This window comes from Penicillium rubens (genome assembly GCF_028828025.1).
Source record: "Penicillium rubens strain IBT 27055 chromosome Unknown utg000002l_segment0_segment0, whole genome shotgun sequence".
Lineage (NCBI taxonomy): Eukaryota > Fungi > Ascomycota > Eurotiomycetes > Eurotiales > Aspergillaceae > Penicillium > Penicillium rubens.
In genome coordinates, this window is record NW_026890600.1 from 5,407,689 (window position 1) to 5,430,331 (window position 22,643).

At 49.4% G+C, this 22,643-nt stretch overlaps 10 protein-coding genes across 10 annotated transcripts; 4 read left to right on the top strand and 6 right to left on the bottom strand.

Annotated features, from left to right (window-relative positions):
- Window positions 1-815: 815 nt before the first annotated feature.
- On the top strand, window positions 816-1,855 carry N7525_004546 (uncharacterized protein; the record flags this gene model as incomplete). The annotated part of the gene is made up of 2 exons (XM_061213048.1): window positions 816-1,060; window positions 1,156-1,855. 2 exons carry the CDS (start codon window positions 816-818, stop codon window positions 1,853-1,855), a joined length of 945 nt encoding a protein of 314 aa, XP_061070069.1.
- Window positions 1,856-2,240: 385 nt separating this feature from the next.
- N7525_004547 (porin) lies at window positions 2,241-3,515 on the bottom strand (the record flags this gene model as incomplete). Its single annotated transcript, XM_061213049.1, has 6 exons — window positions 2,241-2,390; window positions 2,468-2,970; window positions 3,136-3,166; window positions 3,224-3,312; window positions 3,376-3,409; window positions 3,468-3,515. The coding sequence occupies 6 exons, from the start codon at window positions 3,513-3,515 to the stop codon at window positions 2,241-2,243; spliced, it is 855 nt and encodes a 284-aa protein (XP_061070070.1).
- Window positions 3,516-3,875: 360 nt separating this feature from the next.
- N7525_004548 (asparagine synthetase B) lies at window positions 3,876-6,150 on the bottom strand. Its single transcript, XM_061213050.1, has 10 exons — window positions 6,113-6,150; window positions 5,985-6,035; window positions 5,869-5,894; window positions 5,768-5,794; window positions 5,674-5,709; window positions 5,462-5,610; window positions 5,179-5,402; window positions 4,145-5,155; window positions 3,980-4,084; window positions 3,876-3,919 (listed from the first exon to the last, which is right to left on the bottom strand). The coding sequence occupies exons 1-10, from the start codon at window positions 6,136-6,138 to the stop codon at window positions 3,880-3,882; spliced, it is 1,695 nt and encodes a 564-aa protein (XP_061070071.1). The 5' UTR covers window positions 6,139-6,150; the 3' UTR covers window positions 3,876-3,879.
- Window positions 6,151-7,180: 1,030 nt separating this feature from the next.
- On the bottom strand, window positions 7,181-7,927 carry N7525_004549 (E2 SUMO-conjugating protein UBC9; the record flags this gene model as incomplete). Its single annotated transcript, XM_002565656.1, has 4 exons — window positions 7,181-7,434; window positions 7,550-7,573; window positions 7,641-7,801; window positions 7,893-7,927. The coding sequence occupies 4 exons, from the start codon at window positions 7,925-7,927 to the stop codon at window positions 7,181-7,183; spliced, it is 474 nt and encodes a 157-aa protein (XP_002565702.1).
- A 1,687-nt stretch (window positions 7,928-9,614) lies between these two features.
- N7525_004550 (uncharacterized protein) lies at window positions 9,615-10,325 on the top strand (the record flags this gene model as incomplete). Its single annotated transcript, XM_061213051.1, has 1 exon — window positions 9,615-10,325. The coding sequence occupies one exon, from the start codon at window positions 9,615-9,617 to the stop codon at window positions 10,323-10,325; it is 711 nt and encodes a 236-aa protein (XP_061070072.1).
- A 403-nt stretch (window positions 10,326-10,728) lies between these two features.
- On the bottom strand, window positions 10,729-12,543 carry N7525_004551 (uncharacterized protein; the record flags this gene model as incomplete). Its single annotated transcript, XM_002565654.1, has 5 exons — window positions 10,729-10,827; window positions 10,898-10,990; window positions 11,049-11,836; window positions 11,893-12,309; window positions 12,375-12,543. The coding sequence occupies 5 exons, from the start codon at window positions 12,541-12,543 to the stop codon at window positions 10,729-10,731; spliced, it is 1,566 nt and encodes a 521-aa protein (XP_002565700.1).
- Window positions 12,544-13,033: 490 nt separating this feature from the next.
- N7525_004552 (uncharacterized protein) lies at window positions 13,034-13,213 on the top strand (the record flags this gene model as incomplete). Its single annotated transcript, XM_061213052.1, has 1 exon — window positions 13,034-13,213. One exon carries the CDS (start codon window positions 13,034-13,036, stop codon window positions 13,211-13,213), a length of 180 nt encoding a protein of 59 aa, XP_061070073.1.
- A 1,280-nt stretch (window positions 13,214-14,493) lies between these two features.
- Window positions 14,494-15,760, bottom strand: N7525_004553 (uncharacterized protein; the record flags this gene model as incomplete). The annotated part of the gene is made up of 2 exons (XM_061213053.1): window positions 14,494-15,260; window positions 15,316-15,760. The coding sequence occupies 2 exons, from the start codon at window positions 15,758-15,760 to the stop codon at window positions 14,494-14,496; spliced, it is 1,212 nt and encodes a 403-aa protein (XP_061070074.1).
- Window positions 15,761-16,406: 646 nt separating this feature from the next.
- Window positions 16,407-17,190, top strand: N7525_004554 (ubiquinol--cytochrome-c reductase subunit 7; the record flags this gene model as incomplete). Its single annotated transcript, XM_002565652.1, has 4 exons — window positions 16,407-16,522; window positions 16,727-16,835; window positions 16,899-16,952; window positions 17,101-17,190. 4 exons carry the CDS (start codon window positions 16,407-16,409, stop codon window positions 17,188-17,190), a joined length of 369 nt encoding a protein of 122 aa, XP_002565698.1.
- Window positions 17,191-17,734: 544 nt separating this feature from the next.
- On the bottom strand, window positions 17,735-18,988 carry alkA (DNA-3-methyladenine glycosylase II; the record flags this gene model as incomplete). The annotated part of the gene is made up of 3 exons (XM_002565651.1): window positions 17,735-17,798; window positions 17,852-17,974; window positions 18,039-18,988. The coding sequence occupies 3 exons, from the start codon at window positions 18,986-18,988 to the stop codon at window positions 17,735-17,737; spliced, it is 1,137 nt and encodes a 378-aa protein (XP_002565697.1).
- Between the last annotated feature and the right edge of the window lie 3,655 nt (window positions 18,989-22,643).

The following is a 22,643-nucleotide window of genomic DNA, read 5'->3' on the forward strand; positions in this document are numbered from 1 at the left end:
TGACATTAACATTCTCAGCATCTGGAGCGTAGATGAAACCAGTAAGACCACTTTTATACCGTTCATATACCCACATTCCCCAGGTATGACCATCGCGAGATTTTGCCGAAATTAGGTCTCTAGGTCTCGTCAAAACTCTCGATCTTGCCACCCCTCCATCAAGTGCCCCAAATCTTGCACTTCGGAAGAGTCAAGAATGGAAGTCTCATCGGCTCCTAGGGACTGAGTCCCCATAGCTATCCCGGAGGCTTCAAGAGCGAATGCCGCAGCCCAGCCTCTTTCACCAACAATTCCACCAGCTTCAATGAGACGTGGATCACCGAGTCCAAGCTCATGAAGAGCACTCGCAACCTCTATCACAAAAGGAACCTTAACACGCTATGTGGATCCTTTGGTATCCCAAGCTGGTGAAGGAGGGTTCTCATTGGATCAAAGGGTTAATAGCGTAGGTGACCTACCTAGCCCTGGAGGTTGATATCTCTTATCTAATCTGATCATCAGCTCCAGGGAGCTATGGGAATTGTAACTGCCCACGTGCCTATAGTTGTAAGTTGTATTAAATGTTGCTATTTCAATAGACGAACGAGATAAAATGGAGTGATTTCATCCTCTAGAATCTGCCAATAGCCAGTATTGAATACGTGGTGTCGTTGTACGATCAGCGTCGAACCGCAGTGACGCCACTCCGATCTTCACCTCCGCTCTTCTTCCGTTTCTCCCTCTCTCTCCCTCTACCTCTTCCAACCCCTCCACCCACCTCCTACCTATGCTATTATTTTTCTGTTTATTTCAATGTCACCCTCTCTAAATATAGAATGCCTCCACCTCGAGTAGCAGCAATTCTTCACTTTACACGCGCAACCCTCTCTTCCTCTTCAACCTACCGCAGCATCTCAACCCAACGCCTCCGACCACAATTGCACCCATGCAAACATCCACAGCGGTCCTCGAGGCCAAATATATCCCTTTTCTCAACCAGCAACCCCGCCCAAGCCCGCGAAGCAAACTTCTACGAAATCCTCGACGTCCCGACAACCGCATCAGCAGCGGAGATCAAGAAGTACGCCCAAACCCACACTCAACATGTCTCCCTCCCCCTCCACCCCTGCATCTCCAAACCACATGTATCTCCAATACTTACATATCCAACCCTAGACAATTCTACGCCCTCTCAATGCGCCACCACCCAGACCGCAACCGCACAGACCCAGACGCAAGCCAACGCTTCGCCCGCATTTCCGCCGCCTACAACGTCCTCGGCAATGCCTCCAAGCGCGCAGTCTACGACCGCGACCACGGCTTCCATACCGCGCAGCATACCTCGCCCGGCCAAACCCACACCCACCAACGCCCGATGGGCAGCCACAGCAGCTACGCCGGCTCACGACCCGCCAGCGGGCTGAGCAAGCGGCGCTCGGCATTCCGTGGTCCGCCGCCTAGTTTCTACGAGCAGGGTGGATACGGCGGCACGGGGAGACAGGGGCAGGGGTGGGCGGCTGGTGGTGCTGCGGGGTCGGAATTTCGAGCTGGCGCGGGCGCTGGGACGAAACATGCTGATCCGGAGGATTGGGAGGGGTTTATTCATCGGAATCCGTTGCATCATTTTAATGCGCAGGGACATTTCCGGACACAGGCGGCGGAGGATCGGAGGAGGAGGGAGAGGAGGAGGGGCGCTAGGAGGATGGAGGAGGAGAGGGTTGAGCGTGAGCCTGGGGTTGACCAGACGATTTCAAGGTTCTTTCTTTGTTCCGGGTGTTTGATTGTGATGCTTGTTGTCGTGGATCTTTGGCGGTCGGTTCCGAAGGCTGTTGATGGGAAGAAGACGAAGAAGCAGAGGGAGGCTTTGTCTTCTTGATGGAGTTGTGCTAGACTGTTCCACACATACATCCTTGGATACCTGTACATGTAGTTTCTTGGTATGTACATAGGTTCAAATACATTGCTGGTTGATGTACACTAACTCTTGTATGGCTACGAGCACACTCCCCGGTGCTTTGTAGATATTATGAATCGATCAGACTGATCAACAAAGGAAAAAGTTGGATTTGATATACAAAGGGTGATCGAGCAGAAAGATCTACGACACACGCACATGGTTATTATCTTGGACGAAACCCCACCATAATCATCGTTCTGGCGAATCAGCAAGACAAGTGAACTAGTAATTGAAGTTTACAAAGATCTTCCCAAAAGATGGTAGTTCATCTGTTAGGTTTCTGAAAGGATTAAAATCCAGACGCTTAAGCCTCGAAGGTGAAGCTGGCGCCGACCTTGTGGGCAGCCTGGTTCAGGTTCTGGGTATCGAAGGAAGCACCGAGGCCGAGGGTGACACCAGGGCGGAGCAGGACGTTGTAAGCCAGAGCGGCAATACCACGGTCGTTGATCTTAGCCTATATTGCGAGAAAATCACGCGATTAGTCGTAATCCATAACAGCGATAAGAAGCAATCCAAGGACGTAAAACTAACCTTGGCGAAGGAAGAGGGGTCCAGGCGGTACTTGCTGGCGACCTCGAGGCCGACGGCGTTGCCGGAGGTGGAGTCCCAAGAAGCCTTGGCACCGGCCTCGACCTGGGCGTTGACGCGGTGGTAGTAGCTGGCGGAGAAGAGGGACAGGTTGTTGCTGGCGGTGATGGCAGCGGAGTACTGGGCAACGCTGTAGCCGACGGCAGCAGAGTACTTGGTGATGGCGGCCTTGTTGACGTCGTAGCCACCCTCAGCACCGACGAGGAAGCCCTCGTGGCCGAGAACGGCGTCGAAGTTGGCGGTGGGGCCGTTCAGGAGATCGAAGAAGGCACGGGCGTTCAGGTTGGGCTGCTTGAAGTACAGGTTGAGCTTGGCACCCTTGGACTGCTTAGCGGGCTGGTACTGGGTGAGGATCTCAGCCTTGAGGCCCTTGGCGATGTTGTTGTCGAGCTCGAGCTTGGTGTCGAGGGCGTTGGCGGTGGTCCAAGCCTGGGTGAGGGTGAGGCCTGGTCGGAGTGAGCATATTAGCCTAATCCTTTGCACCTTGGCATCCGAAAAAATAAATAGGTTCGTCCGGCGCGCTATTGGAACACCACATCCAAACATCAATGGCATGAGACGGGCTGTGTGCGCGCCGGGGTCGGGAGGTTTTTTGTGGAGGGGGCCTTTACCAGTGGGCGCATCAACATATTTGGCCTCGAGCTATAGACAACAGTTAGTAATTTGCAATAGCGGATTCGGAAATTATATTCAACGTACCTGACCAGCAATGGGGCCCTCGTGAGCAGACTTGCCCTTAACGGTGAAGGTGACACCGTTGGGGGCCTTGGACTTGACCTCAAGGTTGGCTAAAATCTTTCAATCAGTTATTGAATCTTCAATTACTGGCGCAATGTGGTGGATAGACGAACCGGCAGCGCCGTGGTAGAAATCCTTGTTCAGGAGCTATTGGAATCGGGTGTTAGCCAAGGTTCTGAGTTTTGTTCCCAACAGTTTTGCGTACATCGTTGGTCGCCTTGGCGATATCAGAGAAAGCAGCGGGGGCAGACATATTGACGAGAGAGTGGAATTAGAGATGGAGGAAAGGAGGTTTTATGAAGAGATGAAGAGAGAGGAAGGAAAGGAAGAGTTGTGATGATGTTGGGGGGAACCTAGGGGCTTAGCACGGGTTAGTGGGAGGTCGGTGATTGGCGGTTGCCCGGCTGCCGGGAAAGCCCGCCGGCAATGTTTGGGCAGGGCAGGTCACGTGTTTACGTCAATACAAAGTAAAAATATTGAGATCATAACAATTATACCGACTATATACCAAAAGAAAAGGGTATATAAAATCTAATCCGGTGTTATATCCCCCAAAAGAAAATGCTAAATCAGAAAACAAAGTCCAGATCTTTTTGTTTATATGCTCTCAAGGCTTTTTACTCCTTGTCATACTTCTGGTTGTGGATGGCGATGGCTCTGCAAAGGATGGTTAGAGAAAATGACCCAAATAGGAGAATAGAATAAGCAATAGCTCACCTTCCACTGGGGTCGGTCTGCTTGGACCAGGTAGGGGTCCAGCGCTCGACAGTGCCGGCACAGTAAGGAGGGAAGTGCTCATCGAACATGGTACGGTACCAGTATCTATACCCCAGGTTAGTTTTCAACAGTACTATAAAATGGGAGAAACAAGCGAAAACATACGCCTCCTTGGTGTCGGGAACGTCAGTACCCCATTCGGGCTTAGGGTTCTTCATCATCTCATCGGTGACCTGGCGCTCGGCCTCATCCTTCAGGCCATCAATCCAGCTGTAGCCAACGCCATCGCTGAACTGCTCCTTCTGGCGCCAGAGAATTTTATCGGGCAAGTAGGCAGCGGTTTCAGGCTCATCGGAGGTGTCGAAGGCCTTGCGCAGCATGTGCTTCTCGATACGCTCGGGGGTGATCATCTTGTCCTGGGGGTCAACACCCATGCAGGTCTCGAGGAACTCCTTGTCGAGGAAAGGAACACGAGCCTCAAGACCCCATGCGGAGGTGGACTTGTTGGCACGAAGGCAGTCAGCCAAGTGCAAGTTCTTAACACGGCGGACGGTCTCCTTGTGGAGCTCCTCCTTGTTGGGGGCGGCGTGGAAGTAGAGGTAGCCACCGAAGATCTCGTCGGAACCCTCACCACTCAAAACCATCTTGACACCCATGGCCTTGATCTTACGGGACAGCAGGTACATGGGAGTAGAGGCACGGATGGTGGTCACATCGTAGGTCTCGAGGTGGTAGATAACGTCAGAGAGAGCATCGAGGCCGTCCTCAACAGTGAAGGTGAACGGGTGGTGCTTGGTGCCAAGGAACTTGGCAACCTCAAGGGCAGCCTCGGTATCGGGGGCACCAGGAAGGCCGATGGAGAATGAGTGCAGCTGCTGGAAGGTGGTGACAGTCGACAGGTCGTTCTCGTCATCAATGCCAACCAACTCACCGTCGGCATTCAGGTTCTGGGGAGCTTTGCGGGCTGCTTCGGCCATGCGGAGGGTCTCACGCTGGGCGATAGACGCGACCAAGCTGGAGTCCAGACCACCAGACAGCAAAACACCGTAGGGAACCTCAGCCATCAGACGCTTGCGGACGGCCTTCTCGAGACTCTGGCGGACCACCTTATAGTCAACGGGGGTCGTGGGGACGTTGGTGGGGTCCCACCACTTGGGCTCGAAGTAGCGGGTCAAGCTGTCGGTCTTGGAATCATAGACGTGGCCCGGGGGAAGGCAATGATGTTGTCACAGACGGGGTGCAGGCACTTGAGCTCAGAGGCAAAGAAGACGGCGCCGGGAGTGGAGGAAGAGCGTCCAAGGTAGAAGCTGGTGATACCAATGGGGTCACGAGCAGCAACAACACGGTCCTGCTTCTTATCCCAAAGAACCCAAGAGAACATGCCATCAAGGTGCTTAGGGGCATCAAGGCCATACTCCTCATACTAGTATATATCAGCATTTAGACTCCTTGTCCGATTCCGCTGTATCGCGTGTGACATACCAAGGGAATGATAACTTCGCAATCAGAGTGCGTCTTGAAGTTGTACTTGTGGTGGAGGTTCTTGCGAATGAGGCGGTGGTTGTAGATCTCACCGTTGACGGCGAGGGCGAGGCTGCTGTCATCGTTGACGAGGGGCTGGGCACCGGAGTCTGAGAGGATATTGTTAGCATATAGATCTTCAAGTTGTTGGTCGTTCACAGGGGGCCACATACCAACACCGACGATGCTCAGACGCTCGTGAGCCAGGACTATGAATCGCGCGTTAGCATACCACGCCGACACCAAAATCATTGCGTGTCAACTCACTAGTGCTCTCGGCGCAGAAGTTTCCACCTGTTGGAAGACTTTTGTTAACCCTATGATCCTCACATATACTGCGAAATGTTGCAACTCGGCCTGTGACTCACTCCAATCGGGACCGCGGTGGCGCACACTATGATCAGGGACAAGTCAGCGAGAATCCTGTAGATCGGGAATTGCAATTGCAGATTTCCGCAATTGAAGGGACAGTAGAGGTACTCACGCCTTGGCCATGCGCAAAGCCGTAGGCTTGAACTTTTGCACATCGGGGTGACTGTAGGACTTCTAGTTAGTATTCTGCAAATTGACATCCCACCAGGCGCGGGGAGCTAAGACTAGGACAAGACGAACTGGTGGCACGCGAAAATTCCACACATGATGGGCAATTGAAGAAGTGTGGGTAAGATTGAAGATCAAAGAGGAGAGAGAAGAAGGGTTCCGGAGTGGAATTGACTAATCGTCCGGTTATATGGGGAACCATAGAACGGCGATTTTTTTTCCAAATTTGCCCCGGTGCCGTCTCGGCGGGGGCGAGGGGCGATGTCGGCAAGTCTTTTGAGTCACCGATAAGATAACGGCCCTTTGGACTATTCTCTACTGCCTAAGTAAGGGTTTTACTACTCTTTACTGTGGCTAGGTATGCGGCTATATCCGAGGACTCTTGCAATGGGTCATCCATGGATATTTACATATGTATACTCGTCCATCTCAGTCTGATACAACATAGGCGACCCCTGGAGAATGAGCTGATTACCATCACGTGACTATTATACCCCCACCATGTGAACTATAGCCCTAGCCAAGCCTCTTCCTCGAGGAAGTGTACCTCGATGTCTGTTCAAGGAAACTGATAATAAATATCAAATGGAATGTGAAGCCAAGTCAGTCTTATCATAAAGGCGACACGCCTGTCTCGATATTGAGGCCATCAAGATCTATGCGGGGCCCACAAGGGTTGCAAGATGTTTTTGAAGGTTCCCGGATTGGTGTCTTATTGATGAAAAGTGCAAGTTGGATCCAGCTTCCAAAGACACCCACCATGGGCTCATTCCATCTGCGAAGAAGGGCATGGATGGAAGTTGTGTTGGCTGCCCGAGTGGTCTTATCTATGCATAGAAGCAAATAAGTACGACATCGAATTTCTTCTGAGTCACCCTGAACTCAATACATGGCAAGTCTAAGCATCCCAGCAGGGAGCATGTATGCAGTATCATTGTTTTTCAATGACCTTAAGCCCAGAAAACGCCATGCTCGCGATAGAAAAGCAAAAGTTGCTCCCTTCGTTAAACAAGAAATGCATAATCTTGCCACAATTTCCCTGTATCCCATGCTGAAAGAGAGAAAAAGAAAAGTAAATGACCCATGCAGCGCCATCGCTGTTTACGCTTGTGTAAGTCAAAGCCTGATTAGGCTAGTTTCCTAATTGGGCTGGTTTTCCCTGACAACCATGCGAACCCTGCGTTCGTATTGAGGACGGTCCTTCTTGAAGAGGTTGTAGGCCTCAGCCTGCGCAGGTGACTCGGGGTTCGGGTCATCCAGAAGATCTTGGATGCCAAGCAAAAGCTGCTTAATAGTGATAGCAGGTCGCCAACCCTCCTCCTCATTCAGAATTGATAGACAAACCGTTCCGGAAGGGTAAACATTGGGATGGAATAGTGCTGGCGTAAATTTGCCTGAACAGTTCTTATATTAGTGTTTTGTCGTCATAAGAAATCATGGTGACAGCTCCTAGCAGAAGCTCTCTTCTGGCGAATTGCCGCAGGATTATATCGCGAAGGGAATACATACATTTGGGAGGCTTGGTAGGATATTCTAGAAGCGTGAAAGAACCTAGATTAGTATAAGGATCTTCAATAGTCATGAATGTTGCGCCACTCACCATCGGGGAAGATCAAGTCAAGTTTGAAGAGTCCACCTTCCCAGAGAGTGTTAGCCTTGCCTGGAATAGCGCATTCCCAGTTCTTCAGGTCAAGGCCACCCTGCGGGGCACGTTTCGGCTTTGCGACAAAACCAAAAGGGTGGTCGCGACGCCATTGCTTTCTAGAGAAACCATAAAGGTCAGCGCGGGGCAAGGGTATGGCGCAAGCGATGCGCAGAATCGCGGAATCCGCTGGACAAGAAATGTACGTACCGCTCTTCTTGAAGACGGTTCTGGCACAACGACATCTTGGGTAGTGCTCAGCGGGTGAGTAGCTGAAACGGGCTGCCTCGCAGAAGGTGGTAGAAGATCAAGCAGTAGAAAGATACAACTTGACTGCAAATAAGCAGAGGACGACCGGTAGTTGGTGATGGGTAAGGGGAGGGGGAGAAAGAGGTGAGGTGATGAGCGGAAGATTCTAAAGGTGGCAATCGTCAAAGCCGGGGAGGTGATAGCAATTGACCTCCCCACGCGAACAACCTTGGAATGACCTTGCTTATGTAATACCTACTAAGGACCGGCCCGACCTTGTCCAGGAACCTCCCAAGGAGCCTCACTTCTATTGTTAGGCATAAATAACAATTACAACTGGTTCTATGAGATATTCTTTCTTTCATATATTCTATGTGGCTATATATTACAAGTGCAACCCCTAAGCATTTTGATCTAACCCTGGGAGTCCACGGGTCCGGGTGCTCACCGAGCATATATTATTCGGGGATTGATATAACCACACCCCCCGGCCTGAAAATTAGGTATCAAACACTACTGCCTTCCTAATCGGGTGCGACTGGGGATTCTGCCATGCCTTCTGCCTGTGCAGAGTTTTCTGCCATATAATTCTGCCACCACTATAGGAATTCCGGTTTATATAGTAAAAAGACATGCACTTTGATCAGGAAAAATCGTACATTTCTGTCGAATTAAGAATTGGTGGACTCAATACTAAGCCTTGGTGTACTCAATATATTGTTATTCATCCTTTTCACCCTCGAGACGCGCTTTTTTGGCCCCTTGCACGTCCGCATTCGCGTCTTAGGCCTCGGTGCTAGGTATGGTGCTGGATACGCTGCTGGGTACGGTGTACAGTGCTAGTATAGGTATGGTGCTGAGTAGAGGTGCTGACAAAAGTGACTTATTTTTACATTGTGTTTGCCTACAAATTGCAGGTATCTGGTATCATCCTATATCAATCCCCTAGTTATTATTATTAAGACCGAGTACTACCTACCTACCTAGGTATGTACTTAGGCTACGTTTAGGGAGCACACAGATATACCCAGGGCGTTGTAACTTGATCTAAAAAATGTGACCTTGTATATGAAATATACCCGTGCTGATAATCTCTTCCAAGGTTAATTAAAGGGGAGTGTTAACCGCACCCCCCTTTGGATCATGGCAAGCTAGTCAGCTGTATTCACTATTTGGCTGATGATAACCCATCGAGATATTCATATCAACGGCGCTATGGATTCAGGTCAACCCTACCTGATACAACCCAAGTCCCGGATATTCCACTTGTAATTACAATTTCAAATGTGCTTCCTTCCAACCACTACGCTAGGCAAAATATAACTTATGACCTTGGCCGGCAAAATTATGAACAAAGGCATTCATATACCTCTCCAAGCCAACAAAGAGCCCAACAGGGTCTACAATGCCCTGTATCAACAATAACGGCGAAGGGCTGCAGCGAGAAAATGGTTCTTTATTCGAGCCCGGATTGATCCTCGACAAAGGCTCTTTCCAACAACAAAAGTTTGTCGGCAGATGCCAACACACTTTGATTCTGGTCTGAGGCGTATAAAGGAAGATCTTCCCGTTTCATCTGGCATACTCTCATCCTCACTCACCAACCCTCAAGCAAACTATCAGCAAAATTTACAAATCAAATCCCGACCTTGGAAAGCTACATACATACCATCATCTATCAGCATGTGTCATTCAATTATCTGGTACCATGCCCTATGCCAGCACCAATGCCCTGATGCGAGCTACTCAATCGCATGCCACGGAGCCTTCCGAAGGGGCTACGAGTGCACAGAAGACCGAAGCACATTGTATTTCTCACTCGTAGGGAATTGTGTGCAATGCAAGATTAATCAGCTACTGCTACGCCACCGTGTCTTCCGCGAATGGCGGAGAGAAGATCTTGTATCGGCGTTAAACCATGCATTCCAGTATAGCGACGAAGATGGCTGGGCCATCGATGACAACGACGCTGAAGAATTGGATATGGAAACATGGGTCTCCCAGTTTCCAAACTTGACTCAGAGGTGTTTTGCTCAGCGAGCTGAGAACAGGGAGACCCGTACGTCGTTATGTAGTGGTCCGGCACACATGCCGACCCTAGTGCAACTGTCCTCGCCTCACTTGTCTTGTGTTGCTTTGGTTGAACATACTGATGATTACGCAGATGATGAAGATGAAGAGCCTCAGCCCCAAACGGGTCGGAGCTGGCGGTCTATGATTCCTCTCCCTACTAGGTTGGTGCGCAACCCGCAGAATCGTACTTATCTGGCGTTTATCACTGATGACGATATGCCAGATAGAGAGCCTTTGCTTCGCGCTTCTAAGTCGAGAAAGTGTCGCCGGACTTGGCGCTCCTGGATTCCACTTCCTGTTAAGAAGGTGTCGGGGCAATAGATTGATGGATTAGTGTAATGGGATGGAGGTTTTCGATCGGAATTTTGGAGGTTCCTAGGGGATTAGATGATCTACAGTCGAGATATCCCATAGCCTGCATTTTCCTTTACATTTAGAGATAGTATTTACATTGCAATGAGAGTTCACTACAGCAACATCAAACAAAATCGAACATTATCATTAACATAGCTAAGTACATCAAAGGGGTATGAACAAAAGCAATTGGCCATGTAAGCCCCCGGTCAAACTCCTCAGTCAAAAAAGCTGTGCTATGACTTTGCTGCCATTCAGTACCTGGCCTTCGAGACATTCACGGCCTATTGTATGTGCAATAGTCGAGAATGCACAAATGAACAAATTATCGAGATGTCATAGCTACATGAAATGGCAGGGACACGGGCAATTAGACTGTGTAAATCCCCTGTTCGAACTTCTCGAGATCGAAAAATCGTGCGGTGATTGTGTTACCATTGAAGACCCGGCCTTCGAGCGCGTTCACGGCCTATGTATATGCAATGGTCAGCAATGCACAACCCCAAACTTGAATCAAGCTGTAGATCCTAAAGGCTTACCCGTAGACCAGACAAGGGGTCCCTAAATTTGACAAAGACAGGGACTGGGGTTCCCACGTCGCGAGCAATGAAGACTCGCTCCACGGTTCCATACTGTGAGCCCCTAAAGTTAGCAAAAGCCCCCCAAGCCAATCGATGAAAAGAAACACACCTTTTCGTTACACTCCCCTCCAATCTCCTGGACCAAACCACCACCATCACTTCGCTCTATCTCCGCATCCAGGTCCATGCCTTGCAGCATGCCCTGTAGGATGACAACTTGGCTCATAGGGCCAAACTTGCTGGTCTCATATTCACCCTTCTTATTGCTTCCGATGATCTTACCTCGTCCAGCGGGAGTGATAAACCCACCGCCCTCTGAATCTGGTCGCTTCTTTCGCTTCTCAATCTTGACTTCCAGGGGCTTTACCATACCAGAACCAGTAGCGCCGAGGCCAGAACCCTTAGTCCAGCCATACTTAGAAAGTAGTCGTTCTGCGAAGCCTTGTTGCCCCGGACGAAGGGATCGCGGCGCGGACTCATCTGGCTCCCCCTCATCCGCCGGTTGCTCTTGGGCCAATACAGCTTCAAGTTCGGTTTCGGTGGCCGGGATGCCTTCTGGGGGCGGGGGAAGAGCGTACCGGACCGGTGCACGGGAGATAGTTGCGGAGCTAGGTTGGATGGCATCAAGGGGACGTGAGGGTGGAGGAGGTGGTATGACTTGTCCTGATGGTGGATTCTCGGCTTTCTGGAAGTGGCGCATATACGCATCATCGCCAGTGGGATCATCGGGAATTGGAGTATTATCTCCAGTTCGGGCTGCGGGTGACGGGAGTTCCCCTAATGCTGCGCGGCGAGCAAATGCATCCTCACCGGATGGGTCATTGGGGATAGAAGCTGGTGGTGGCACATCGTTAAGATTCGGCGGCGGCGCAAAGTTGCTCGGAGGCGCAAATTGTCCTGTGGTATCTTTTTAGTCTGGGCATCATCACTAATCGCAAAAGACAGGAACATACTCTTCCTTGGCCGGTCATCATCCTCGCCGTCGGAATATCTGCTCGGTGAACGCCTTCTGGTATGCGCATACAAGAGATCCTTCCACTCGCGGATTTCAGCAATCTGCTCATCACTATGGCGGTATTCCGCATAATTGGTCGGTCGAGAAGGGTCGTAGATATCGTCCCAGTTTTGGGCAACTTGTGTTTCAAAGTTCTTCTTGCGTTTCTTTCTTCCACCGCGCTGTCGCTTCTCGCGCGTGTACTCATACCCATCATCGTCAACGGCGGTCCAATCAGCCAAAGTGCTCTTTGTCGGCACCGAAGCTTGGTTGGCGGAGGGCTGTGGTTGAGACATTGCCTTTGGTAAAGTATGTCTCGGTTTAGGTTTCTGGGCTGAGAGCTGTGGTCTTTTGGGTGGTTGGAACCGAAGAGAAGCTATGAAGAAATGTGAAGGTCAGAATGTGCCGCTCCGGAGTATCCAACAAGCTAAGGGTAAATACCAGGGTTCAGTTGTTGCTTTTTGGCGGCCGCGTCGTCGGGTTGAGATTCAGTCTCCGGCTGCTTAAAAACAACAGGTGCACGGGAGATGGTACCAGGCGCATCAGTAGACGGGTCAAGTAAATTGGCATAGAGGGACATGCCCCTTTTTGGAGGGGGATCAGAAGCCATGGTTGTTTGGTAAGAAAGAGTCTCCCAAGGTGTGTCGACGGCCTGAGAACGTCGGCATCGATTAACGCGATAAGGCTTTTATCTCTCCGCTCAACTCTCCGCCTCCCCACTTTTCAAGTTGAACCAGCACTTTTGTCATCCTGGCCTATTCCTCCCGAGGTCGCTTATGCGTGTTCTTCTCTCAATAATTTTTAATTCTGCTCAAGTGTGCCCTTTGTGGAGAGAAGTTTGCCTCTGTTTAGTTAGGCCGGCAAAGGTGAACCTGAGGATAGCTTCCTTTGAGGATAGCTTAAGCTTAGATCAAAGTCACCGCGATGACCCAACAGAGTCAGAATCCTAAAGCATTAGGCAAGCCAAGAGGGGTATGTACAATGCATTTCAAAGACCAATCAAAACAGACTTGATTCTTTTGACTAATTCTCCATTTGTTCCACGTACTGATGTACCGATCTTGGTCTAGTCCCTCAATGCTCCTATTGCAGCTTTTACAATGGCTGTCATCCTTTGTTCATACTGCTTTAGCTCCATCCGTACTGCACGGCGAGATGCTCAAATCCAAGGCCCCAGTTCTTATCAGCGAGCTACACCATCTGAGAGGAAAGACGAGTCCTGGGTTCAACAAGCACTTGAAGAGAGTCGAGCGCAGAACGATGGGAAGGGACGACCTTGAGGTGCAGTCTATGCTGCAAGGTGTCTTTCCTCATGTATATAATATGGATTGAATCCACTACAACAGTGTTTGATAGATAATTTGTGACACCAACATGTACTAATTCTTTGTTCATTTGAGACTCTTTGTTGCTAATATAGAAGGTGAAAGGAAAGCAGAACCAACTGGCAGTAACATCTGCGTCTTCATATTCAATCAGAATTTTCAGTGTATGAATGATCATGCCCCAGGAGTCTAAGTGTATTGACAACCCAGTTCAATCTTGAAATTGTTCATCATGCGAATAGTGAAGGAATATGTGATGAGGCCAAGGGTATCGCAGGTTGTAGGACTGTATACAAGGGATGACATAAGACTGGACAGACACATCCTGCCTTTCAATAGACCAATGAATCAAATGGCCACAAAAGCGAATGGGGGGTTATTAGTTTGATGCAGTCAGGTTGCCCAGGCACCTGGGGGGCAGTTGAAAGTGGTTAGTAAGTGAACCTGACAAAAATCAATATCTGAGACTGATCTGTGAATTGATCCTCAAAGTGCCAGCATTAAACACCTTGAGGAACAAGTACTGATTGATGAAAAAAAAAAAAGTGATGAAGAAAGAAGCGGAAAAGAAAGAGGGAAAAAATAATCGCGGGCAGTTTTAAATAGCGTGTCACGTGACTGCCCCATATGTTCAACTACATTCTATACAACCTATATCAGCATCAAGTTGAAAGCCGGCCTCCAAGGCCCAGTGTTTTGGCATATATAAGTTATCCCTCCCATTCAAGGTATCCTTTCCAATTGAGATATGTGCGTCTTTCCAGATAAGATCTGAAAGCCATTGCTTTATTCGAAATGTGTATTCACGAGAAAGGGCGAGCATGCAGAACAAGTGATGTATATACAGGAAACACATGCAGAAGCCAGAAAGACGGTAGACAAGTTTAGAAATCAATAAGGAAGGGCAAGTAATTCTTCAGATAAGATGCAGCGAGCATGTGAATACATGTGAAAGTTGTTTCACATGTCAGAGATTTGGAGGCTGGAGACACTGTCACCTATGCCGAGACCCTTGTATGCGCTCAGAATGCAGTAGCCAAAATTTACTCGCAAAAGATTCATCTGCAAATACCGAGTCACAGACCACCTCGTCCATGTCTATACAGGTTGTGACGAAAGGAAAAGAAAGATTCGGCGATCAGAAGCGGTGGGGTGCGATGTTTTAGAAGAAGCAGATATGAAGGGTGAGGTTGGAGATTGGAGATAGTCTCTTGTATGCTGATATATTGTGGGTATCAAATAGATCCATGAGCTTCTTCTTCCATCTTGATCTTATGCGCACCTTCATGCTGCAAGGTATTGATCTGCTTCCGCAGGTATTCGTAGGTGAGCATAGTCGTCATGGCAGCCGGAACGGCCCGGAACAGGTTTACGCCGATTCCGGAGTAAAATGCACGCCATCCCTCTTCCTTGAGGATTGTCTGGAAGGTGCGTACCATGCCACTATAGCGTGGGCGGCCGCGCATTCCATCTGATGAGGACATGCCACCCGACCGGCCGCGGTCATGTGGATGGTTCAATCCGCCGCGGAATGCAATCTCTTCGTGAGATTGTGCCGGAACAGTCCGTTGCTGTGTTTGGAGTCGGGTCCGCAAGACCTCGTGAGGATATGTGACTGTGCTTGCACAGACCTTGCTGAGGAAAGTGGCAACGGATATTCCCACCCAGTGTGAGCTACCGGTATCGGGGTGCTCACCGATACTATAGCCTGTGAACGCCATCTTTAAATATTCGTAGAGAGGGAATTGAATAGCCACATGGGTCAGTCCCAGCAGAGCCGGGGTGAGGCCAGAGTAGAAGGAGCGAATGCCCTCGATTTGATACATCTTGCGAGCAGCATCCCATGTCCCCGAGTATTGCCAAGGGGCTCGTACTCCTTCGCTGTTTTGTTTAAGGCTTTGTGACATGAGCCTGGTCTTGATGACCCAAATGGGGTTCGTTACAACCGTTGAGCATGCACCGGCTGTGATTGAAGCATAGCCGCGGGATAACCACCAGCTTCCTGTACTTAGTCAGTACTGATGGATGACCGGATCCTTCGGTCTGGAGGTACCTACCTGTCTTGTCATGGAAATATTCACGACTCCGGTCATAGACTGCTAGGTAGACAGCCCAGGTGGGGAGATATCCCAGCAACATTGGACCTAGACCTTGATAGAGACCGCGAATTCCATCTTCCCGCCAAATTCTCCTTCCACTACCGAGCATGCCGCGATACAGCACCCCCGAGGCAACTTCCTTTGCTCCCCGCCGAAAGCCGCCCTGGGCTTGAAGCTTCGTTTTGATGACATCAAGAGGACATGTGACAATACCAGAGGCCACGCCAGCGCTGGCTCCGCAGAAAGGTGCTATGTAGAAGTTGGGTATCTTGGTGGAAAAGATCTCGAGGCGGGTTTTTAAATCAGAGATCGGTGCGGCGGGCACGTTGGGGGAATTGTCGACATGGATTGATTGAGTTTGGTTTTGGGAGCTGCTTGGAGCGCTTCGGCCGTTTGTAGTCATCTTGGTGGCCGGCGCTCACGCAGCTTGTCGAACCGTACTGAATCAACGAGGGCTCCCGGACACGAGCATATCGGGTGCTCGATCCGGAACCCAAGAACCCTATTTCAAACCGAGCTGGGAAAGAAATGTAGATTTATCCAAATATCCAAAGCCCAAGGTCCGTAGATGGCGTAAGTAAAAAGTCCTAAGTAAAGACGAAGGAGAGAGTGAGAGTTTTTTGGGGCCGATGGTTGCCGAACCCGGAGTGGTTGGTTTGAATGCGCAATGTGCTAATATCTTGCAGCACGGACGTGGGCGGGGTTCTCAGAACAATCAAGCTTCTTGCCGTGAGCAGGGATCAGTAGTTGCTTCAGCAATTAGCAAATCCAATTTCTGTCAAAGCAAGCGATAAGATCGAAAAGGGGATATGACATAGGAAACCCATCTGCTCAGTGGAGTGCGCCGATAGACATTCCCAGTTTCTCTGCCGCCTGAGGCACGAAATTGTCACGTGCTTCTGGCCTCAGGCGTAGAGCTGCCGTTTCGGGCCTAGTCGCCCGAGCTCCGTTTTGCACAACCTCGCAACATCGGGTCATCTCGTGTTCCAGTCGGATAGCCTTTCAACCCTCCACCACACCCACGTCAATTGGGATACCCGGGATTCAAAATGTCTGCCCCTTCGCTCGCCAGTTACATCGTCAAGCGCCCATGGCTCAAGAGCTGGCTCACCCCCCTCTCCCACTGGTACACCGATGCCGCCGGCTACAGGAGACTCGGACTCAAGTAATTCTTGCCCTCCTATATCGATAACATCCCGACCAAGAGCGATTGAGACAATGCTGGGAATTGGCTGGTCGAATTCGTCGCGCACCGGTGGCACATCTTTTGAATGGGATCGCGGTTGCGTCGAATTTGCCTGGAGCCCCGGTCTTTCGGATATCGTTCGTGGCAGGGTTGGACAGAAACACCTGCTAACTTCACAACTAGGTTCGATGACTTGATCCCTGAGGAGAGCGAGAATGTCCAGAAGGCCATCAAGCGTCTTCCCGCCAAGGAGGCCTATGACCGTGTCTTCCGTATCCGCCGTGCTTTCCAGGTTCGACTGGCCCCTTCCCCCGTATTCGACTGGCGCGAAACCTAACCAATATGTCAATTGCAGTGCTCCATCTCCCACACTCTCCTTCCCGCCCACGAGCAGACCAAGCCCTCTGAGGTGAGTCCCCAACATCCAAATTTCGCGCTCCCCGCATGGGTCTCCATCGGCCAATCCTGTTGCACCGATTTGTCATTTCCACCCCGACTTCGTTTGGGGATATCTACTCACCACAACGAACACAATGCTAACAATGCGAATCAAACAGGACGTCGAGTACCTGAGCCCCATCATCCGCGAGGTCGAGAAGGAGGCTAAGGAGCGTGCTGACCTTGACAACCTTGTTGTTCGCAAGTAAGCCGTTGCTGCTTGATTCAATAGAATATGAAAACAGGGGGGTTGGGGTAGCATTGTTATTGTCATTGGATAAACGCCTGGTGTGCTTTCTTCGTAATTGAATGGTCGCCGTCATCGGCGACCCATGGCTTGGTTACGCAGCCTGAGTGTACTGATACTGTACAAATCGATTTTCTTCGCGCGCTTATATCTTTGGTCAATCTTGTAACCGACAAGACAGGCAGGTCCTGCCTTCTTATTGCCTCGTAACCTTTAGTAGTGACTGGGTCTGTTCGGGACCCCTACCTAGGTAGCTTATGCGGGTTATGGCAGCTCAGCTGATCGCTTTGGGCGTTAGGCGCCCAACTTCTGGCTGCGCATGTATAACATCTTCGATTATAACCCCTCTTCTAGCGGCTGCGAAGACAGATCCACAATTCACTTCCAAATATTAACTATCTACTACGGCGACATATATACCACAACATTATCTCAAATGCTCAACGTCCAATAAACCACACGGTATGCGGGCAGCCTGACTCGCGGAGGTAGTACATCTACGACCTTTAACCACCAAGAATAGTCACATCAACATCCTCAATCCGCCACATATACCACATAAATAGACTCCTGGATCAACGAGGTAAGCACGTTGTCTACACCATGAACAGGGTCACACGTACCTGTACGGTGCAAACTTGGCAGCAAGTTCCAGCATATCCTTTTCGGCCATATATTTGAACTTACCACCACCCTTGCCCTTGAGTTTGCTCACATCACGACCCATAAAGGCAGCACAGCCTCGTCTACAAAGGTGTCAGGCCACAAGTCCAAGAATTTGTACGGAACAACAGCAAGAAATGAACTTACTGTACTCCCAAATCTCCAGTAGAAAACACGTCAATGCGCTTGAGCGCAAACATAGCAAACATCTCAACCGACCACCTCCCCAATCCACGAACAGCAATAAGCTTCTCAAAAAGTTCTTCATCAGTAGCCCGCGCCAACATCCTTGCCCCAAGCTCTCCACTGGCAAACTTCTCCGCAAGGCCCTGGATATACTCCGCCTTGCGCTGCGACAGCCCCGCCGTGCGCAGGGTAGCGATATCACACTTGGCGACCTGATCTGGTGTCGGGAACTTTGCATGTCTATGCCCATCCGGCGCAACGGTATCGGGTAAATCAAACAGTGCCAGGAACTTGTTCCTGATAGACTTTGCTGCTGCACCAGAGACTTGCTGGCCGATGATGCTGCTGGTCAGGCTGTTAAAGGGGTCGATTTCCTCTGCTAAGCCGGCAGGCGAGAAGAGCGGACATGGATTCCGCTCGATTACTGTTGCGATGCGTGGGTCCATCGCTATGAGGTGCGCAGTGGCTTTCTCGAGTAGCGTCCCTGTTGTGGCCGTTGGGCGTGGAAGGCCAGTTTTCGAGGGGGAGGCATCTTCTGCGTGCGCTGGGTAGGCGTTTACTGTTGAGCCGTGAGGGGTGATTAGGGTTGCATTTGTTCGGTGCGGGTCAACAGGGCGGTCGAGGGGAGGGGGTGTCTGAGGTCTGAATATCGCGGGATTAGTGGTTGAGGGCTGGTTGTCTGTTTCTTGTTTCTCTGTGACTGCCGGCTCTGGGGACCAATAGGAGGTTCCTGTGTTTGCTTTTGTCTTTGTGGGTTCTTTAACTAATTTCTTGGACTTTGTGGGCGCCTTGCGGGGTTTTGTCACTGCGCTGTTTTGGACTCTGGTTGCTTCGTTCGGAGCTGAGCTTTGCAGTAATGGTGTCTTGATGGTTGGGATAGAACCCAGTCGGGCTGAGCGTCTGAGTGACATTCTTGGGTAGTATATGGGATAGTCCAATTTCAATGGTCAGTGTACTGAATCCGAGGAAGTCTCGAGGGGGTCGTATGGGAAGCTGGGGTTTGCGGAGGTGCGGAGTTGGAGCCCCACGAGTGCCAAGCAATGACGCTTATGGACAACTATATCGACGAGCGCATTCTCGATATAATGATTGATTTCATTTTTCTTATGCATACTTGTGAGGCACTTTCGATGCACGGAATATTGGAATATTTTCAGTCCCTCTCCTCTAAGCAAAAGGGCACTTATCAACCAGGGCCATTTGCATTAACCACGTTATACATGTCCAGAGCCTGGTCATGGTTATATAGTCACACTCGCAATCCAATCCAATAAGGTGGTAGACCATGAAGAATCAGTCCGGTCAGACTGGGAGCCCTTTGTGGTCGCCTCCCAATGAGAACCTTAAGTGCCTTAATCTTTGGTCAGGTTTGCTAATGTACGACGCGGCAGTGATAATATACAAGCGCACAGCATTTACATGGAGATGCTATATCAGATGAATGACTTGCATACCCTATTAGTGGGCTAAATGATTTCTGACATACGATTTTGCAGGTGAAGACGATGATCATCTTGATTTCCCAAAGAGACTATTTAAATGAGCGACGTTGTCACGACACGCACTATATATATCGGAGCCTGGAATATCTGAGCGTAACGCTCAGATATAGTGGTCTTTTGGCCTAGTGTGTAACTCGCCAGTCCAGGGGCAGGTTGTAACAGACGTGCTAGCTAGGCATTCGGTATCCCAAGGGTCAGGGTCGCATCTTCTCCAGCTCATATAATAAAGATAGTAGGTACTACAGAATAGTGTCCCGCTCTGGTAAACCATACAACCTAGATCTCGGAAATTACCGGAGTGCAAGGGTGTGTACTCCGTCTGTAGGTGGGTGAGTAACCCAAAGAGTGAGGTTATAAATTGATGACCTGACATTTTAAACATAACAGTTGGCGTAGTGGTCTTGTTGGGACCAGTTCGACATTAGGAACCAGGCTCTGGAAAACAGATGGTTTATCATTTTCGTCTAGAGCTACGAACGGACTAAAAGCAGGTCATCACTGATCCTGCATAGCCGTGGACTGAGAGAAGGACGAGCCGATCATTAACCTTGGAAGCAGTTTAAGACGACCTCGGCCGTGAGGCGCGGGAGAGCAGGACTGCAGGTGTTTGGTGATCGAAAGTATATTATTCGCACTTGATGTTGTAATGATTAATATTGCGGAAAACTTTCCAAGGTTGAAATCTCCAGGGATCTAGAGCTGGGGGCTTCCAAAAGCCAGCGTGCAAGATAGGCTTTTTTTTTTCTTCTTTTTTTCCGGCAGCCGATTTATTGTCAATTAGCGTAATGGTGTAAGGCAGACTCGAATCCTCATCAATGTCGGTTTACCCGTCTCGGGTTAACGTAGCCATCATGGACCGTCTGCAGCATACATAAGTTGTACATATGCGCTGCCGTGAAGAGCGCGCCCTAGCGCAGCTTCTGCTGTACCTCATATTGTGAGCACCTGTTGCTGAATATCTTTGTTTGATATTGCATGGAAGCGAAATGTTGTGCCGAGGACACTATATAACATCTCTATGGTATCCACGTAGCTCGAACTTCTCGAGAATCAAAATTCTGTTAATGAGCATGATGTGCTCATTATGACTTGGCTTGACCTGCGAGAAGATAATTGCATGTGTTTTGGCGCGTCATGTGGACTGCATGGTTTCGTTAAGGTTCATTGATACTTCTATTATTCGGTTTTATATTGCAAGAAGCTCTATGACTTACGTTGATGAAGGTTCCAGAAAAATCTCAATGTATACATATGTATAGATGTATGAAGTACCTACCTAGGTAGTTACCTAGGTACAATCCATGGATGTTTAAAACCAATTCCAAGGGCTAGTTGAACCAATAAAATCTATGGTATGTGTCAATGATAATGTAGACTGTCGCTAAAATATGTATCCATAAGGTAACCATCAACAAATCAGGTTTGAAAAAACGTAGTAATCATGCCAAGCCCACCAGTGTGTTGGTGGGCTTGGCACGATTATGAGGACGATTGTACCTTGGATCTATACTGGAAAGTCACACAATTGGATGCGATATACTCCGCTGTAATACAGTTCCAGGGAACATTGGCACTATCCGCAAAGAACGCCCCGTGGACCGAAATTGAAGATCCATGGTAACTCCGTAATACAATACAGACTTCACATGGGAATTGGACAAAGACTTGAACGATCGAACATGGATGTAGTTAATTTGTCGGTGTGATTTCGTATTAGAAGTATTGTTAGACTATATTGATATTACCTGGAGGACTCGGGTTCTCACTCTAGTGTCCTACGGGTATATATTGACCCAGTCACCGACCGATTGTTATATCCGGGCGAACAAAGAAGGAAATTAAAAAAAGAAAAGTGGAAACGAATCGGCGGTTCGTCTAATACAATTACAGATCGACCAGTAAAAACAGAGATTAGCATTTAGACCGAAGCGTTGGGCCGAGTCAAATCCCCGAAGACGTTCGTGCATCGGTTTGAAACAAGAGTGAATCCTTGTTTGTGCGACCACTAGCCCCAAAAATCAACAGACCATGAGAACTAGAAGAAAAGCCTCGCATTGCAGCCCCAGTCTGCACCAAGATAAAATCCGGATTAGGATATAAACACATACCCCAGAGTGGTCGGGCGAGCGAATTGTGTATGTTTACTTTTCAATCATAGTCTCGTGTGCTAGGGAATGTGGCCCTTCGCGACCCCTAGTTAGGCATACACCCGTTGCCGAGCGTTCCACGCATTCCGGCGCGTGGTTAGTCTGTCGGCCATGAAGGGCAGACAGGAGGGAATGCGAGTTGAATGCCACGACACTGAAATCACCGTACCTCGTACACATGTTCTTTCGTACTGTGACAGATGGCTATTTTAGTTCCAACACAGAGCTAGGCTAAATATGTCGCGGTATCCATATTTGTGGCGTAAGGAGCACGGGCAAGTATGTATCAAGGTTCAAGCTTAGCGGATGTTGAGTTTTTGCGATTTGGAAGAACTTGGGTCTTGCTGCAAGACAACGCGGCCATTCTCCATAGTCGAGGGTAGAATATATATAACATCTGAATGAACCGAGTCTTTGATAGGTTTCTAAGCGATCGAAAAAGAAAAAAAGCATATTAGTGGACCGATACATGAGTGGGGTGAGACGTATCGACTAAGTTGGCTCCGTTCTGAAACATTTCCCGACTTTACAATGTAACGTCTCCGACAATAATGACTTTGTTGCCACCCCAAATGGGATGTCAGTTGTTCAGAGTAAATAGTTTTTCACTGGTTAACACTGTCAATCCCATTGGGTCTTGAAGAACGAGATGCGAGGGAATCTCCATCAAACATTTGGTGGGCCGATGAAGCTCTAGACATGCTTGATCGTCGTGCCTTAGTTGACCAGCTCCATCGAGATGTCTACAGATGTGCCGGCCAAACATTGAAGTTATAGGTTCTGCATTGTTACCAAAAAACGCACAGACCTTGAAATTTTCATTTGTCGGTACGTTGTAATTGAAAATTTCAGATGAACGAGTCGTTGAGATCATCTTGGAGCTGCATCATTGCGATTTAAATCTGTACTATATATAT

Coding starts and splice junctions, on each gene's coding strand:
- N7525_004548 (XM_061213050.1), bottom strand. CDS start 6,138: ATGTGTGGAATTTTCGCGTGCCACCA. Junction 5,795..5,868: donor CCACCGCGGTCCCGATTGGA/GTGAGTCACAGG, acceptor GTCTTCCAACAG/GTGGAAACTTCTGCGCCGAG. Junction 3,920..3,979: donor CAGACCGACCCCAGTGGAAG/GTGAGCTATTGC, acceptor CATCCTTTGCAG/AGCCATCGCCATCCACAACC.